The 16559-nt window shown below is 41.7% G+C and overlaps 1 protein-coding gene across 1 annotated transcript in view; it reads right to left on the bottom strand.

The window, feature by feature from the left end:
• Positions 1–16559, bottom strand: part of fam20ca (FAM20C golgi associated secretory pathway kinase a) — a 76722-nt gene that overhangs the window by 57594 nt on the left and 2569 nt on the right. Inside the window, exons 2-3 of the mRNA XM_066642833.1 lie at positions 13793–13974; positions 7592–7670 (exon numbers count right to left, since the gene is read on the bottom strand). Coding sequence (XP_066498930.1) covers positions 7592–7670; positions 13793–13974 — 261 coding nt within the window. The remainder of the gene's footprint in view (positions 1–7591; positions 7671–13792; positions 13975–16559) is intronic.

The following is a 16559-nucleotide window of genomic DNA, read 5'->3' as shown; positions in this document are numbered from 1 at the left end:
GCTCCAAATTTATCTTTCCTCAGCCTTCCTTCTGGAGCGGTTTGATGTGATTGTTTATAGCAGAGGATTCTCCTGCTTCAGTTTTCCAGACTCACACCTTGCTAGCATAACAGCAGAGTCACAGCATTTACAAACAGCAAGTCAAAGTTAAAGGCTAAGCAGCAGCTCTATGAAAGTGTCAAACAAATAAATACAGTGGAATCTGAGTTCCTAACTTGTGTTTATTGAGAGTCAGAAAACATGTTATTTCTTACTAATTGAAGGAATAAGGTTTAAAAGGCCGCTGGTCCCCCCCCAACGGTGTTCAGAAACTCTAATAGGCGTCTTGCCTGTGAGGTAGATGGTGGACAACAACTCTAGAAGCTGCACTTAATTTAATGCAAAATGACAAAAAGGTGTGTTGTTTTTGGCTGCAATCATTCAATGTACAGTGGGACATCTGTGAACAAATGGCCCAAAGATCGCAAAATATCCAGAAAATGGACTAAATTTGTCCACTTTAAACGGACACTTTGGAAAGGACCCTCCGCTCACTCCGTTATCTGTAGCTCATTTCACTGGCGCTTTTCCAACAATATGGGCATGTAAGGACACCAACGAAAGGTGTTCAAGAGCCTCTGTAACATGGAGGTAAACAGGGTAAGGACACTCACTTCGCCTGTTTCAGTTGGTGTTAGTTAACGTTAGCTTGACTCGCTAAACTCGGTGGCTCAGATTATACTCGGCTACGTAGCTGCATTACGGAGGTTTATAGTGTCGGATGAATTCGAGTTCGACTTCGATCACATTTACTAGAATAACGGTACCTCTAAATTTGAGTTTAGCTTATTGCTAGGCTATTGTCATGAATAATGTTGGTTATTTAGCTAGATACTGTCATAACAGTCAGTCATAACGGTGTTTTACCGCGGCGTTGTTCAGCTGTTGTCCACCAGTGACGTCATGGCTGCGTTCAAGAATTTCCGTAGCGAGCTCAGGTTTTTACGTCAATTTAATAAAATTGTCCGTTTTAAAGAAAATTAAGCTGCTATTTTCATTTTAATTCATACTTATATCTGTCAGTAACTAAAATAATGTGAAATATTCATGGAGGTCCATTAAGTGGTGCTTAGCCTTTAAGGCCTTTTCACACCAAGTACGATTTTTTTGCACGTAAAAAACCGATGTGATTTTTTACGCAACACAATAGAACCTTCACACTTCGTCCGACACGTTTTTGTCTCTGAGCTCTGAAATCACGGGAAGACGCTGGAAGAGGAAAAATAAATGGATGTATTGAGTAGGAACAATGATGAACTTGTCATTTTAATGGGAACACCATAACTAAATGCCACGCTGAATCCGCCCCAGTCTCCAGAACAACACGGTGAGCTGAGCGGTGTTTCCGAAGGTCACTGGGGGAGTTTGAGGCTCTATTTCGGCGTGTTATTCCTCTCATTAAAAGGGATCATATTTCCCTTAACCTCTGACTGTAGTTCTCACCGTGTTGGTTATGTTATAAGCTTTTGTTTTCTGTTGCGAACAAGACGAGCTGTTCAGCCACCGCCATCCTGCTCATTTGTTTGGTCTGTAACCATGACAACGGTTCTCTGATTGGTCAATCTGATTTTTAACACATCCGTCAACTTCGAAAATAGAACAGGTTCTTTTTCAAAATCTGATGAAGCGTCGCAATCCGTCAGTTTCAGACTCGATGTGAAGGACACCGTTAATACAAATGTTTTTTTTTTTTCATAACTTGATGTGTGGTTGTTCGTGCATAAAAATCAGACTCTGTGTGAAAATGCCTGTAATCTGGTAAAATAATAAGGCTGTGGTAACACCAGACCAGTGGTTTCATTTTAGCCACACGAGAGGAAAGATCAATGAGGTTGTTTGGGTTAAGGAGAGCGATTGGGACCTGATCGTCGCTGGTTCCATCCCCAAAACCAACAGGAAAATTGGGGGCGGAGCTTATGAAAGAACGGCGCTTTCTCCTCTCTCAATTCCCTCACCTCCAACTGCTTACTGGGTGCTGGGATGACTGCCTGCTGCTCCGTGTGTGTGTGTGTGTGTGTGTGTGCTCTGTGTAGAAGAGCTCTGGTCAGTTCATAAAGCCACCTGATATTCCAGGATTTTGGAGTGCTCACTGTTGCCATAAAATGTGAAAATAATAATTAGATTAAAGTAAGACAGATGACACTTTACTGATCCGGAAGGAAACTGAAGAAATTCCTGTTGCTGGGACAGGGTGCTTTCATTCTTCCTTGGTTTGAACATATTTTCAAAAGGTGTCACCAAACATGAAAGAACAGTAACTGTTGTTCTACAGCATTTCTTTTTTAATTAGTTTTTTAATAACATACAAAACTGAAAGCAAAGTGGATTTATTTAGGTCAAGAACTAGGTCAATATTCACTGCACCAATGTGTATCAATGCAGTTTGATATTTATGGCAGTTGTGTGGATTGCCTCCAACTTTATCTTTCCTCAGCCTTCCTTCTGGAGCGGTTTGATGTGATTGTTTATAGCAGAGGATTCTCCTGCTTCAGTTTTCCAGACTCACACCTTGCTAGCATAACAGCAGAGTCACAGCATTTACAAACAGCAAGTCAAAGTTAAGGCCTTTTCACACCAAGTACGATTTTTTTGCACGTAATAAACTGATGTGATTTTTTTACGCAATAGAACCTTCACACTTCGTCCGACACATTTTTGTCTCTGAGCTCCGAAATCACGGGAAGACGCTGGAAGAGGAAAAATAAATGGATTTTATTGGGTAGGAACAATGATGAACTTGTCATTTTAATGGGAACACCATAACTAAATGCCACGCTGAATACGCCCCAGTCTCCAGAACAACACGTTTGAGGATTTGTTTCTGCGTGTTACTCCTCTCATTTGTTTGGTCTGTCAGCATGACAACGGTGCTCTGATTGGTCAATCTGATTTTTAACACATCCGTCAACTTAGAAAATAGGACAGGTTATTTTTCAAAATCTGATGAAGCCTCGAAATCCGTCAGTTTCAGACTCGGTATGACGGACACTGTTAATACAAATGTTTTTTGTTTTTTTTTCATAACTTGATGTGTGTTTTTTTGTGCATAATAATCTAACTCTGTGTGAAAATACCTGTAATCTGGTAAAAGAATAAGGCTGTGGTAACACCAGACCACTGGTCTTCAAATCCAAGCCTTGGATTCAGGTTTCAGGCCAGGATTTTAAAATGGCGGACCAGAATGACACTACAGCTGCAACTAGCAATGCTAATGCTGCCCATTGCAAAACACCAGCCTGGAATCTGATCCAACATCCAGACTTGAAAACTTCTGACCTAGATTTTAGTCAGTGAAATTTTACGAGCGAAATCACATTCATTTGAATGGAATCCGACGCATCGCTGGTTCTGGTTTTGACTGTGGTGATATAAGGTTGTGTTTAGCGTGACCAGATCTGAGATGGTGAAAAAGAGGACATGTCTCCTGGGGGGTGGACGACTACTGACGTGCAGACTGACCAATTAAATGTTTACAGAGAAGGTTATCGACCAATAACGTTAGCTCTACAGTCAGACCGTCCAATCAGAAGATTTTAGGCTACTTCACCACGCCCCCTTCTCACTCAAGCGAACCAATCGGAGTAGGGGAGGGCGGGACTAGTTTGTAAACGAAGCGCTTCTCGAAGTTCCATGTAAGCTCTAGAAAAACAAAAATCCCGGACGTTTGTGAAATTCCGCCTGGACATTTTTTAAGTATAAAAAAGAGGACATGTCTGGGTAAAAGAGGACGTCTGGTCACCCTAGTTGTGTTAAAGGTAGATCTGTTAAAATAAATGATTCTGTGTTCATGCAGCAGAACGACAAATGTATATTTAAACACCGATATTAGTTCTTTCTTTTCTGTTAATAAAAATATGGTACTATATGGTGCTATAACTGGAAAGCTGAGTCAGTCCGCAGATGTTATTTTTTGTCATCTGATCACATATTATTTCTTTTGCTGTCTGAGCCAAACCCAGGAAAGCAGGCTCTGCTGGCTGGCAGACTCCATAAATGCTGTTTACTTCACACCTCGAAGGTGTAATATTCCAACGATGCAAAACATGACTCAACTCAAGGAAAGCTGTATTTGTGTTTAGTCAGAAAGCATATTTAATTACTGTTTTCATTCATTACCGGCAGGCAAATCTCACTCTTACATCTGATACTGCAGGTGAGCGCATGGCTGGGTTTTGTTAAATACACCGAGCAGACATTTCCATTAAAACCTGACTAAATATTAGGATAAATGTATTGTAATTTACTCACGTGAATGGAGGTGCCCTGCTGATGTTCTGCTAATGCTGGAAAAGCATAAGTACTAAAATAACTTTCACGCTGCTGCCGTGCCTGCCTGTCTACACTTTCCTTGTGTTTATTAGCAACAAGTAACCCGAGAGCACTGTTTTTTCCCCCATTTTTTTTACGCTGCCCTGTGAGTGATTGCATTCTCAGACTCGATTATAAGCTCAGCCCTGAAAAAAAGAGTCAGCTTAAATCTCAGACGTGTAATTTAGTATCACATATTTGATTAAAGTGCTGCAGTGCTCCGCTACCGCACCTCGACTCACGCTCCCTTGCCAAGCAGCAGACATTAAGCACTTCATTGGTTCTAGAACACGGTATCTTTTATCCTCTATGTTCCCTACAGGGGTAGTTTAGGCCTGTGTAACATGAACAAAATTCCATATCGCGATTACAATGCTGGACACAGAGATTGCGATACACACTATGGGCCATCTGCTCATCTAACATTCCTTTTGAATTGTGCCATTCATTGTAGCAATAACTGTCTCTCTGTTTCGGGGAAGGCTTTAGATGACATGTATAAACACTTCTTTGAGGATTTGCGTGTAGTAACAAAAGCACTAGTTATCTGTTATCTCAGGTGCTGTTGTTGTCCATATCCATGTCGAACTATAAGCCTTTTTAACTTAATAAAGAATGCCATGATGCCATGACACTTTCCACCAAGATCACGCAAACTGCAGCTGAATATCTGAGTCCACAAGAAGTGCATCTTAAAATCCATGACATAGACATGACATTACACAGCAGCTCAGTGTGGCTATGCTTACTTTATTCATATCATGACCTTGGGTCGTTTATACCTAAACCAGTTTAAAAATTAGGGTTAACTTCATTACTGTCATAACTCCAGTGAAAATGTGAAGACGCCACCATCAGATACCAAACATGTCTTAGTCCTGATTACTAAGGAAAGCGGAAACATGTGCAAATTCCTCACAATCCTATTCCTGTCAGGCAGTGGCGTGGCAACTCGGAGGAAAACCCTGATAAAGATCTGCCTCATACACTTTCCTTAACAGTCGGCTGTGACTGCCTTAGCTTTAGCACTCCAGTCTAAGTGTAAGGATTGGGCTTAGTCAAACACGAATAGCATGATGATATGAGTTTATGAACGTGTTCTGAATTGGCAGGTCTCAGAGCAGTGCTGTTTAAGATGTTACAGGTGAGGAGATGTGAATGTAGCGCCTGGAGGCATGGGCTAAAGGTACAAGCATGAATATTTCCCAAATGGAATCAACACCACTTACTGGAAATGGAATTATGAACTGCCACCTATGTTCACTTTTCTTACACGAGAGTGGGTTAGAGATTACAAATGTACATTTCATTCACAGTTATCTGTAACCGCTTATCCAATTCAGGGTCACGGTGGGTCCAGAGCCTACCTGGAATCATTGGGCGCAAGGCGGGGAATACACCCTCGAGGGGGCGCCAGTCCTTCACAGGGCAACACAGACACAAACACACATTCACTCACACGTACAGACACTTTGGAGTCACCAATCCACCTACCAACGTGTGTTTTTGGACTGTGGGAGGAAACCGGAGCACCCGGAGGAAACCCACGCAGACACAGAGAGAACACACCACACTCCTCACAAACAGTCACACGGAGGAAACCCACGCAGACACAGAGAGAACACACCACACTCCTCACAGACAGTCACCTGGAGCGGGAATCGAACCCACAATCTCCAGGTCCCTGGAGCTGTGTGACTGCGCCACCGCCGCTCAATTCTATTAAGTAAAATCTTATTTAATAAGTAGGAACCAAATGAACACAACTGAAATTTCCCAACAGAACTCCTCCACTTGTGTCATTACGCGATCATTAATAATAATGTTTTAATGTGAAGTATTATTAATGACCCAAATATATATGCATTTTTGCAAGCCCCCTTAAACATTCCATAGTTCTAGCTCAATGTGAAAATACAGATTCAAAATGACAAGGCACACTACTGTTTCTCTAAAATACAATTTAGCTACTGATAGTTTCCAATCAAAACACAGCACTGAAACTGGCAGTATCAGTAATTCAGCAGACTAAGATAGGCAGCTCCATCATGTGATTTAAGGTTTGTGTGATGGTTGTAATGGAAACTATGGAGGAATTACTATTCCTGGAGGTTGAGAATATTAGGGATGACAATATCAGAGTCAACACAACGATACAGATTAGTTTGTGTACACAAGCAAGTATTTGAAATGCAACTGAATATGACGTTTCCTTCTTTCATTTCTCAACTGTGCCATTGCCTGAGATTATCTACCCACTTTTTATTAGCTTTGAAATGATCCGAAAGGTGAAACTGACATTTCATACAAAAGCAATGTTTCAATTCTGCACCTAAGAATTTGCATTCAAATCAGATCTTTGTGAGATCTGCTTGCTTTGAGATTTGTTCGATTATCGCCAGCAGTTGCTAACGTTGAATGCTAGAATCCATTTGATTTGAATGTGTTAAAGCAACTGGGATAACAAAACAGCAACTTTTTTCAGCTCCTCTGTCCCACAGAGTGTCAGAAAAGAGCAGCTTTGATGGTCCAGTGACTGTGATGAGGTGCAGTCAAACAAAAAAATAGGGTGCTCGACACTCTTGGGGCAAAGGAAATCAAGCGTCTCAGCTCAATTATTTGATCACGGAGCGAGCGAGGTGGCAGCTTGGTCTGAGCTGTGGGAGTGGTGCGGACTGACTCATACAGCCAGGATTTTATGCGCCGCTTCCGCTGGCATCATCCCCAAGAGCTCCTGGCGGCTCCTCTCTCGTTTTAATTAACATGTAGGCCCGGCGATGTTAATTAAAAACAGACTGATCATTACCCACCAGGAAAGATCATACGGATGCTCCGGCACATCTAAACACCTTGAGCCCCGCTCCAACACGGAAACGGCTGCTTATTCCAGAAGAGAGGAGATGTTTTTGAGTGCCTTAAGCCAAAAAGAAAAAATAAAAAAAAATAAAAGGATCTGAGACAGAACTGTCTGTTCTTTGTGAGGCTTAAACCCAATGTGTTTGTCGATGAAGCTTTGGAAAAGAAGTGCCGTATTCATGTTAGGTGCATATTTCTTTCAGGACTGAAGCTTAGAGTTTAAGATATACTCAGGATCAGGCTTTGGGTTTTTTTAGGGTGCTGTGCTCTGGTGTGCATATAAAGCAGGATTACGGAGTGTTTTTTTTGTGTCCTGCCTAGTGGGGCAAACCTGAGATTCCTCTTAATCTGTGTGTGTTATGGATGATAACTCTGGGATTCCACTTACTTCATGGGCTTGAACAGCGCTTGTCCGTAGTTCTGGAACGTCATGATGAGCTTCAGTTGGGTTCCACCAGACTTCATACCTGTGGAAACATGGAAACACTGTTAATGATGCATTGTTACAGCGACAAGACCATAGCTCACTAATCTAGACAAATACTCGAAGGTCAAAGGTACTGTACCATGCCATTGTGGACTATTGGCACGGTTATGGTTTCTTTTTCCTTTGCGAAACCAGAAACAGAAACTGCACAGTACCTCGTAATAATTCTGCAGCAGTAAGAATGTTAAATGAATGAAGTTATTTGGATTGTTTACATACTTCCTTTTGTTTGTGTGTATGTGCAATTAAGCACAGACTACTGTTACATTCAGTTAATACCACGAATGAAGGCGCTAACTTGCAGACTCTCGCAGGACATGTGTCCAACAGGAGGACTTGTGTGATCAAGTTATGTTATAGGTACTAACACGTTATATAATAAACACTTTTTTGAATATAGGGAGAGATGGTACTATTGACTTTAAGAATGCTGCATTGCTGAAAACTTAAAAAACCAATCAGTGGAGCCCTACGTCTTGTAAGCCCTCTCACAGAACAGTTCTGTGGCCCTGAGTACTCACTGTGCTGAGAAACCTGTCTCATCACGGTTTGTAAGCATTCCGTGCCTAACTGTGTCCGTGTGGAAAAGCCACCAGAACGGTTACCATCTGTGCTCAGGACTGTTCGACCCTGCAGTAGAGAAGAGGCCAAATATTTGTTCCTTACTTTGGTATTTGTTTTCTTTATATGTATTCAAAAGCTATGCCTTTTTAACCTTTGGTAACCCAACAGAAGTTTATAACACTGTAGTGTTTTCCTGACATTTTCAATGTTTCACAAACTAACTGAACTTGGATGACTAGAGTACTGGCACTGGCACTAAATTAAGGTTTTATATCTTAAACTTATTACATATCGTTGCCGCTATCTATTTAAGTCGGAGTTCTGCCTTCTTGACTGACATTGAGAATATTAATTCATCCATTATCCGTAACCGCTTATCCAGTTCAGGGTCATGGTGAGTCCGGAGCCTATGCGCAATCATTGGGCGCAAAGCGGGAACACACCCTGAAGGGGGCGCCAGTTATTCACAGGGCAACACACACAGACATTCACTCATACACTCACACCTACTGACACTTTTGGACACAGGGAGAACACACAACTCCTCACAGACAGTCATCAGTTCAGGGTCATGGTGAGTCTGGAGCCTATGCGCAATCATTGGGCGCAGGCGGGAACACACACTGAAGGGGGCGCCAGTTCTTCACAGGGCAACACACACAGACATTCACTCATACACTCACACCTACTGACACTTTTGGACACAGGGAGAACACAACTCCTCACAGACAGTCATCAGTTCAGGGTCGTGGTGAGTCCGGAGCCTATGCGCAATCATTGGGCGCAAGGTGGGAACACACCCTGAAGAGGGCACCAGTTCTTCACAGGGCAACACACACAGACATTCACTCATACACTCACACCTACTGACACTTTTGGACACAGGGAGAACACAACTCCTCACAGACAGTCATCAGTTCAGGGTCGTGGTGAGTCCGGAGCCTATGCGCAATCATTGGGCGCAGGCGGGAACACACCCTGAAGGGGGCGCCAGTTCTTCACAGGGCAACACACACAGACATTCACTCATACACTCACACCTACTGACACTTTTGGACACAGGGAGAACACAACTCCTCACAGACAGTCATCAGAGTGAGACTCGAACCCACAAACTCTGGAAGTCCCTGGAGCTGTGTGACATCAACACAACCTGCCGCGCCACTGTGCCGTCCCATTTGTGTCTTAGCATCTCTGAGTCATTCATCACATAAAAGAACAGTCAACACTGTGGTTAATTCTAAAATTAATTAAGGACAATTAATGCTTTTATGAAATACAATTATTTTTAATATGTTACCTTTAATTAAATACTTCTCAAGTAATTCAAAGCTATTCTAAGCTGGTAAAATGGAACAGTCAAGAAACACATAACTTTGTTATGAAATGCTGAGTATGCATACGTGCACACAAACAAACAAACACACACAGGAGACACTCTCTCATCAGTCATGCCACATGCTCTCCTCACTGACTCATTTGTGAATACACCAGTGCTCTAAATCAGCGTTATTAAAAAGCTGGGTAGACAAGTTTTTTTCAGCGTGTGTTTTTCCAGCCTCTTCACAGTCTTTGACAATGAGATGTCATGCCTTGGCCCATAAATAAACAATCTAATTCCACGCACAGATAAGCAACCATCTGCTGTTTATGACTGTCAGAATGTCTAGGCTAGAGCACTGGTAATAAAGGCTATGTTTGTCATCAGTAGAGATTATGGCAGTAAGAAGCAACAGTGCCATAGGCTGCCAATCAGCCTGATCTGCTCAGTTCCTGTAATTCCTGTCATTGTTTGAGTGTACTGACACTTTATGGGACAATGCTTAGTCAGAGATCCAGAGATTAGAGTTTCTCTTTTTCACCTTAAACATTGCACTACTCAGGTTCCAATGAGCAGCCATTTTACTCAATGATTAAGATGGTGACATGTCACGCAGCCAGTTTTCAGTTTGAATTTGTTTAGTTATTCCAATCTAATTAAATGTGTTGGCAGTTTATGTCTGTGATAACTAGGGGTGGGCGATATGGCCCTAAAATAATGTCACAATATATCAATTTTTCCACTTTCCACCATACTTCACTGTGCCTAAGTGGCTCATATAAGGAACGTACGCCATATTATGGGTAACTACATGACATCATTACGTAAACAGGTGAGATTATCACGATAATCATGATAATAAGATAATACAACATTGTTTATGATCCGTTATCAACCAGCTACCCTAACAACTAAAGTTACTCAATGCGCTCAGCCCATGAGTATCCAAAACACCCAGGTAGGCACCTCTCCTCATAAGTGTTTCGCTGCCTGTGCTATCAATAACCATAAATCCACACTGGCCTCCCTGGAGACTAAGGCTGTCCCTATCCCTAGTGGCACCGTTAATGTAGAAAAAATGTAAATGTATTTTCAGATAACAGTATATAGTATATATAATAACTAAGGATGCATCTGTGTGGAAGCTGTGAATATAAAGAAAGACAGTATTGTTGTGTATATTTTGGCCAATGCATGAACATACAAATTTAATAAAATCGGACTAATGTTACACAGAAATAACCTTTATTTCTGCAGGGTGCAGACAAATGCAAGGCTATTTAGCAGAGAAGCACAGTGCAAATGTGTAATTCTTTAGATGACTATTATGTACACACACATAACTGGTGTGAGCGTGTGTGTATAATGTTACTCAGTGTTACTAATGTAAATCAAATCTGTAGTGTAATGACAATAATAAATAATAATAATAAAAATACACAACTGACAAATTCTAGTTCTAGGAAAATACGAGGTCAGGTGAAAGTTTCGGGACATGACCATGGGAACCATAACTAGAGTACACAAGCAGACACTTTCCCTGATTATATTACAAAAGGAGCCAGAGAACCCTGGCAACATACTTTCACAGATTTAATGGCCTCGTTTTCTGCCACTTTGCTTATTCTTAACTGGTGCTTCACACAAAGCATAGCCAGTTCTCCATTTGGTTCAGAGCTGTAAGTGACGGTATCCTTCAGCAGCAGACCCTCATTCGCACAGCATGAGGTGCGTTTTGGAATCCAGATAGTCCAGAGCCGCTGCATGTATCTCTCTGAGTACAGGTCTGACAAGACTAGAAACTGCCTTTATAAGCTGCTCTGGAATATCCTCCATTTCCTTGAAGTGGTGAGCTAAACCACAAAAAGAAAAGGAAAAAAAAAACCTAGAAAACTGCTCTGACAACATTCCATAATATACACACACGAAAGAAGACTCAAACACTAACGAACACGAATATATAAAAGGTAATTATGCTTAGAGTATGAACCTTAAAAGATGCATTTAAGTGTCCATTAACGTGCCACATTGTTTTTAGTGTAAATATGTTTATAGTAACTTCAAAGGTGTCAAATAATAGCGGTAAAGTGTAGCGACTAAAGAATAATCCCTAAAGAGTTTCCCTTTTCTAGTCTTTTAAAAGACTGCTGTGTGTGTTCTATTTGTACCAGTGCAACACTGGAGAGCTGCGAACTGTCCACCAGCCAAATAACAATAATTCCTGTGTGGTGGTCTTGTAAGTGGTGTCATCATGGAAGAACTGGGTAAAAAGGGCTAACAAAGTATGCAGAGCAACAGATGAACTGTAACTATTGAACTGCAATAACTGAATAATTAATGTAGCTATTCAAATAAACAATGAGTGCAGAAACAATGGGGTCTTAATGTTTTGGCTGTTTACAAAACCTTTGAAGTTTTTATATTTTTTGGACAAAATTAGACAAATATAAAGGCTCTTCTGAATATATTTTTTCAAACAGCGATGAAACACCATTACCCTTGGAAGTCAAATGAATTTCCATTTAGTCCGATTAAAGTCTGATATCCCATAATTTGCAAATCATCTCATATACAACACGTGAAATTTCTTGTTTTTCCAGTTCTATTCAAATAACACCTGGAAAAAACAAAACATACTCTGTGATATTCATTCCCTTACACTGGCTTTACCCTAATGTTTACACTAATGTTTACACTAATATCAAGAAGATGACTGTATCCAATAATGTACCCCCTGGTCATAGACCACTTGTTACAGCCTTGTTACAGGATGTTGTTAACAAGCAGTAATAATAACTAAGTAAAGTAAGGATTAACCCAACTTTAACCCATTTTTGGAGGTAAATGATTGCCTAACTCTGAGAGCTGAACTGAAGGAGCACTGATGTTTTATAAGTTGGGGCATTTCCTCATAGTTGGGGTTTTTCCCCCCATATGGTGAACAGAAGAAGGAGTTGCTCTGTCACAGTACTGGGAGGGGTGTTAGTCCTTGAATGTGGCTTGGAGATATTTGAACTTGAGAAACAGCTGCCTACAATGAGACTCAGACCACTTCCTAACTTCATAAATCAGAGCGATTGGATTTAAATCATTTCCAAACGTGTCAGGCCTTGTATTCACACCTGCAGTTTTTTAGTGTGTAATCTCTTACTGGGTAAAATCTTTATCTCTAATACACATGAACTGACCAAGTGTCTCAGTATTTAGGCAATTCTTGACACCTCTTTATTCCTACATCTACAAGGTGAACCAACAAAATAGGTGTGCTACAACAATCCTTTAGGTCTACTACTTCTCTCATTAGTAGTAATACTGTAAGTAGTATGCTAGGAAACTGCACAGCTCAGCTAAGATACCCCAATCAGGAGAATTTGGGTAAACAGCAACAGTTCATGACATATGGTGTGATAGATTTGGCTAAAAATATGGCATTTTCTAGCCAATTCTAGCCAAACTTTACGAATACTGGAATAACAAAGATGAACCAACATTGAAAATAAACAATGTTTTGTTATTGTGGCTGCAGTGTGCAGAAGAACATAGGAAAAAGGAGTAGTAGAAAATTTCATTGAGTGTTTCCAAACAGGAAACACTCAAAATGAATCATAGCCAACTCTAGCCAACATTAGGGGTGGGTGGATGATTTTAAGACCTGTGTATTGACCCCCTGGATAAGGAGCAGTACTTTATTGAAGTATTGGAGCTCTGATGGCCTTAACCGATGTGCTCTGCACTAAAAAACAGTGTCACATCGTTGCCCACTCTGCAGCAGGGCTATGAGAAAATGCTGAAAACAGACAGAAATTGGGCCGACTGTCACTCAAAAGGGTAGTCATGCATGTGCTCGGCTATCTTTGGTAGAATACCTTCTCGCTGACTGCTGCATCCAGCCAAAATATATGAATTTAGAAAAGACTTCAGATGGCCCATTGGCCTGGCTAATAACTCCACATTACTACAAATCCACCCCCAATACACATACACAATCATAAGCCCTTCAGCTTTGAGAATTCATTGCTATTCCCCCAACCCTACACTAGGCGCACAAGTGACCTAGTTGGCTTGTGCGATGCCCATAATGGCACTAAACCACTTGGCAATAATTGCTTTTGGAAGAGGGGATTACTCTCCTGAGCCAGAAATACTAGAATATTAAAAATCACAGGGATGGGCCCTGGAAATCTACACAACAGTAACGAGGGTTGACCCAGGCTCACCTACGCTGGTGATCCTCTGAGTCTGCAGGTCCTTCAGCAGAGCCTCTATCACAGGGTTGTGCCTGGCGTAGAGCTCATAGCGGTTAATCCCAATGTGGAAGCGAAGCCAGTTGGGGTATGACTCAGCTGTGGCCTCCCCTGTCGGGCTGTATTCTTCCTCTTCTTCATTTCCCTCGTTGTGCCTAGAAACGACAGGGCATTAGTTTTAAACCCTAATATAAGGCATGTGGGAGAAGAATCTTAAGAAATGACAATGGTAACAAAATGTGGCATGAGTATATTTTCAATGGTGAATAATTGAAACCTGAAAAATGACCACCTGCACCTTACATTTATTATGAGAAGAGCAAATGTACACTGTGCCAACCCCCCGGTTTAATTTCAATAAAGTATAACGTATCCATTTAAAGTACTACTTGAGCACGAGTTTAAGAGTATAGTGTGTGTTGACAATGATCAGATACTGGCATTAGCTTACATTACTTCTCCTATCAATGTCTCCCTAATAAATTTCCCATCTGTATTTTGCTTTCTATATTTCTGCCCCAACTAGTGATCTCTAATATATTTAGTGTATAGCTATACCTTTCCCCTGCAAGCATATTTAATCCTTCGCCAGTCCTTCACAGGGCAACACAGACACACACATTCACTCACACCTATGGACACTTTTGAGTCGCCAATCCACCTACCAACGTGTGTTTTTGGACTGTGGGAGGAAACCGAAGCACCCAGAGGAAACCCACGCACACACAGGGAGAACACACCACACTCCTCACAGACAGTCACCCGGAGGAAACCCACACAGACACAGGGAGAACACACCACACTCCTCACAGACAGTCACCCGGAGGAAACCCACGCAGACACAGAGAGAACACACCAACTCCTCACGGACAGTCACCCGGAGGAAACCCACGCACACACAGGGAAAACACACCACACTCCTCACAGACAGTCACCCGGAGGAAACCCACGCAGACACAGGGAGAACACACCACACTCCTCACAGACAGTCACCCGGAGGAAACCCACGCACACACAGAGAGAACACACCACACTCCTCACAGACAGTCACCCGGAGGAAACCCACACAGACACAGAGAGAACACACCACACTCCTCACAGACAGTCACCCGGAGGAAACCCACGCAGACACAGGGAGAACACACCACACTCCTCACAGACAGTCACCCGAAGGAAACCCACACAGACACAGAGAGAACACACCACACTCCTCACAGACAGTCACCCGGAGGAAACCCACGCAGACACAGAGAGAACACACCAAACTCCTCACAGACAGTCACCCGAAGCGGGAATCGAACCCACAACCTCCAGGTCCCTGGAGCTGTGTGACTGCGACACTTACCTGCTGCACCACCGTGCCGCCCTCATATTTAATCAACAGATATTAATTTGTTCTTGAATTCGGGTATCTTTTGGTATTTCCTGTGTTCTAACTATTAGCATAGTTGGTACTAGAGTTTTATGGGGAATTTATAAGGATTTATAAGGCTAAGAAACTATTAACTGTAATTAACATTCAAGCTCTAAGCAATTATTCTGTTAGGCCCCCTCCAGCCCTTCAGCTTTGTTCTCTCAACCTCCACAGCACATAAGAGGTCCATGCAGTAAATGATGAGTATGTAGACAGTAATAGCTACTTCATCCAAGTACAGGTAATGAGGAAACAGTAGGAGAGCTGCTGCTCAGTGTGTGAGCCCCAGACTTCATCTTAAGAACTTTAATTTACTTTTCACAATTGTTGCAGTGCGACCTATAAACAAAATCTTTGTATAGGCCAAACACTCTTTTCCAGCAACCTGTAATGGCCCATTAGTTATGTGTCATCGCTCCAGAGTAATTAGTCAATTAATTTTTATTTCAGCCTCTTGCTGCTGTGTACCGCCACTCTGACATTTCACTTTGATTTCATCTTCCCTTAGATTAATGAAGATGATAAAAATGAAGATGCGTCTAACAGCACTCGAACCTGTTGACCTCATGATGGTTGAGAATATTTTGATGAAATGCTAAATTTCTTTCTTAGTTTTAAAACATTTTCAACAGATTAGATTTAGAACGGTTTGTTTTTGTTACTAACGATGCTTTCCTCTCTCAGGATGTTCAGTTTGGTTGTACTTAGAAACCTCTGTCTAACCAGCTATGTAAAGACCCATCAAGACACGGTTCTACAATAAAACAATATAAGTAGTTCCCTTAAACCCTGATTCAACAGAGAGAACTTGAATGTAATGCCTTTTCATTTCTGGAGGGCACATCTTATTCAGGGCTGCACTGATGGAGTGCAGCTCACAGGGGAAGGTATCAAGAAGGGTTATGATCTTGGAGACTTTCCCGTTTTGTATGACATGGATACTTGTAAACCCCCAAGCCATAGACTTCAAATACACTGTTGTTATGTTGTTATTCTAAAAAAAAAAACACCTAAAGAAATGCATATACTGAAAAGCACACCATGAGTCAAAACTATTAGCTGGTAAGGTAAAGAACACCTGAGAATCAACATATTCTCTCATTCACTATATTCTCTCTCACTCACACAAGTGCTAAATGCGTTTGCAAAGCTGTACCATTTTCCAAGCCACTAGTAGTTTCATGCTATTGGAGGAGCTGAAGAAGTGGGTAATTTGATAGGAAAACCAGTGACTCGGTAGATTGCATTGCTCTCTAGGCAGGTGCATTTGCTCCCTATTCAGCATTTTGTCCTTGCAATATAAGGCAAATGCTCTGGCTGTTAGAC

The sequence above is a fragment of the Hoplias malabaricus genome, chromosome 13 (assembly GCF_029633855.1).
Source record: "Hoplias malabaricus isolate fHopMal1 chromosome 13, fHopMal1.hap1, whole genome shotgun sequence".
In the NCBI taxonomy this organism is placed as follows: domain Eukaryota; kingdom Metazoa; phylum Chordata; class Actinopteri; order Characiformes; family Erythrinidae; genus Hoplias; species Hoplias malabaricus.
Note: the sequence above shows the minus strand (reverse complement) of the source record. Positions and strands in the feature narration are given on the sequence as shown.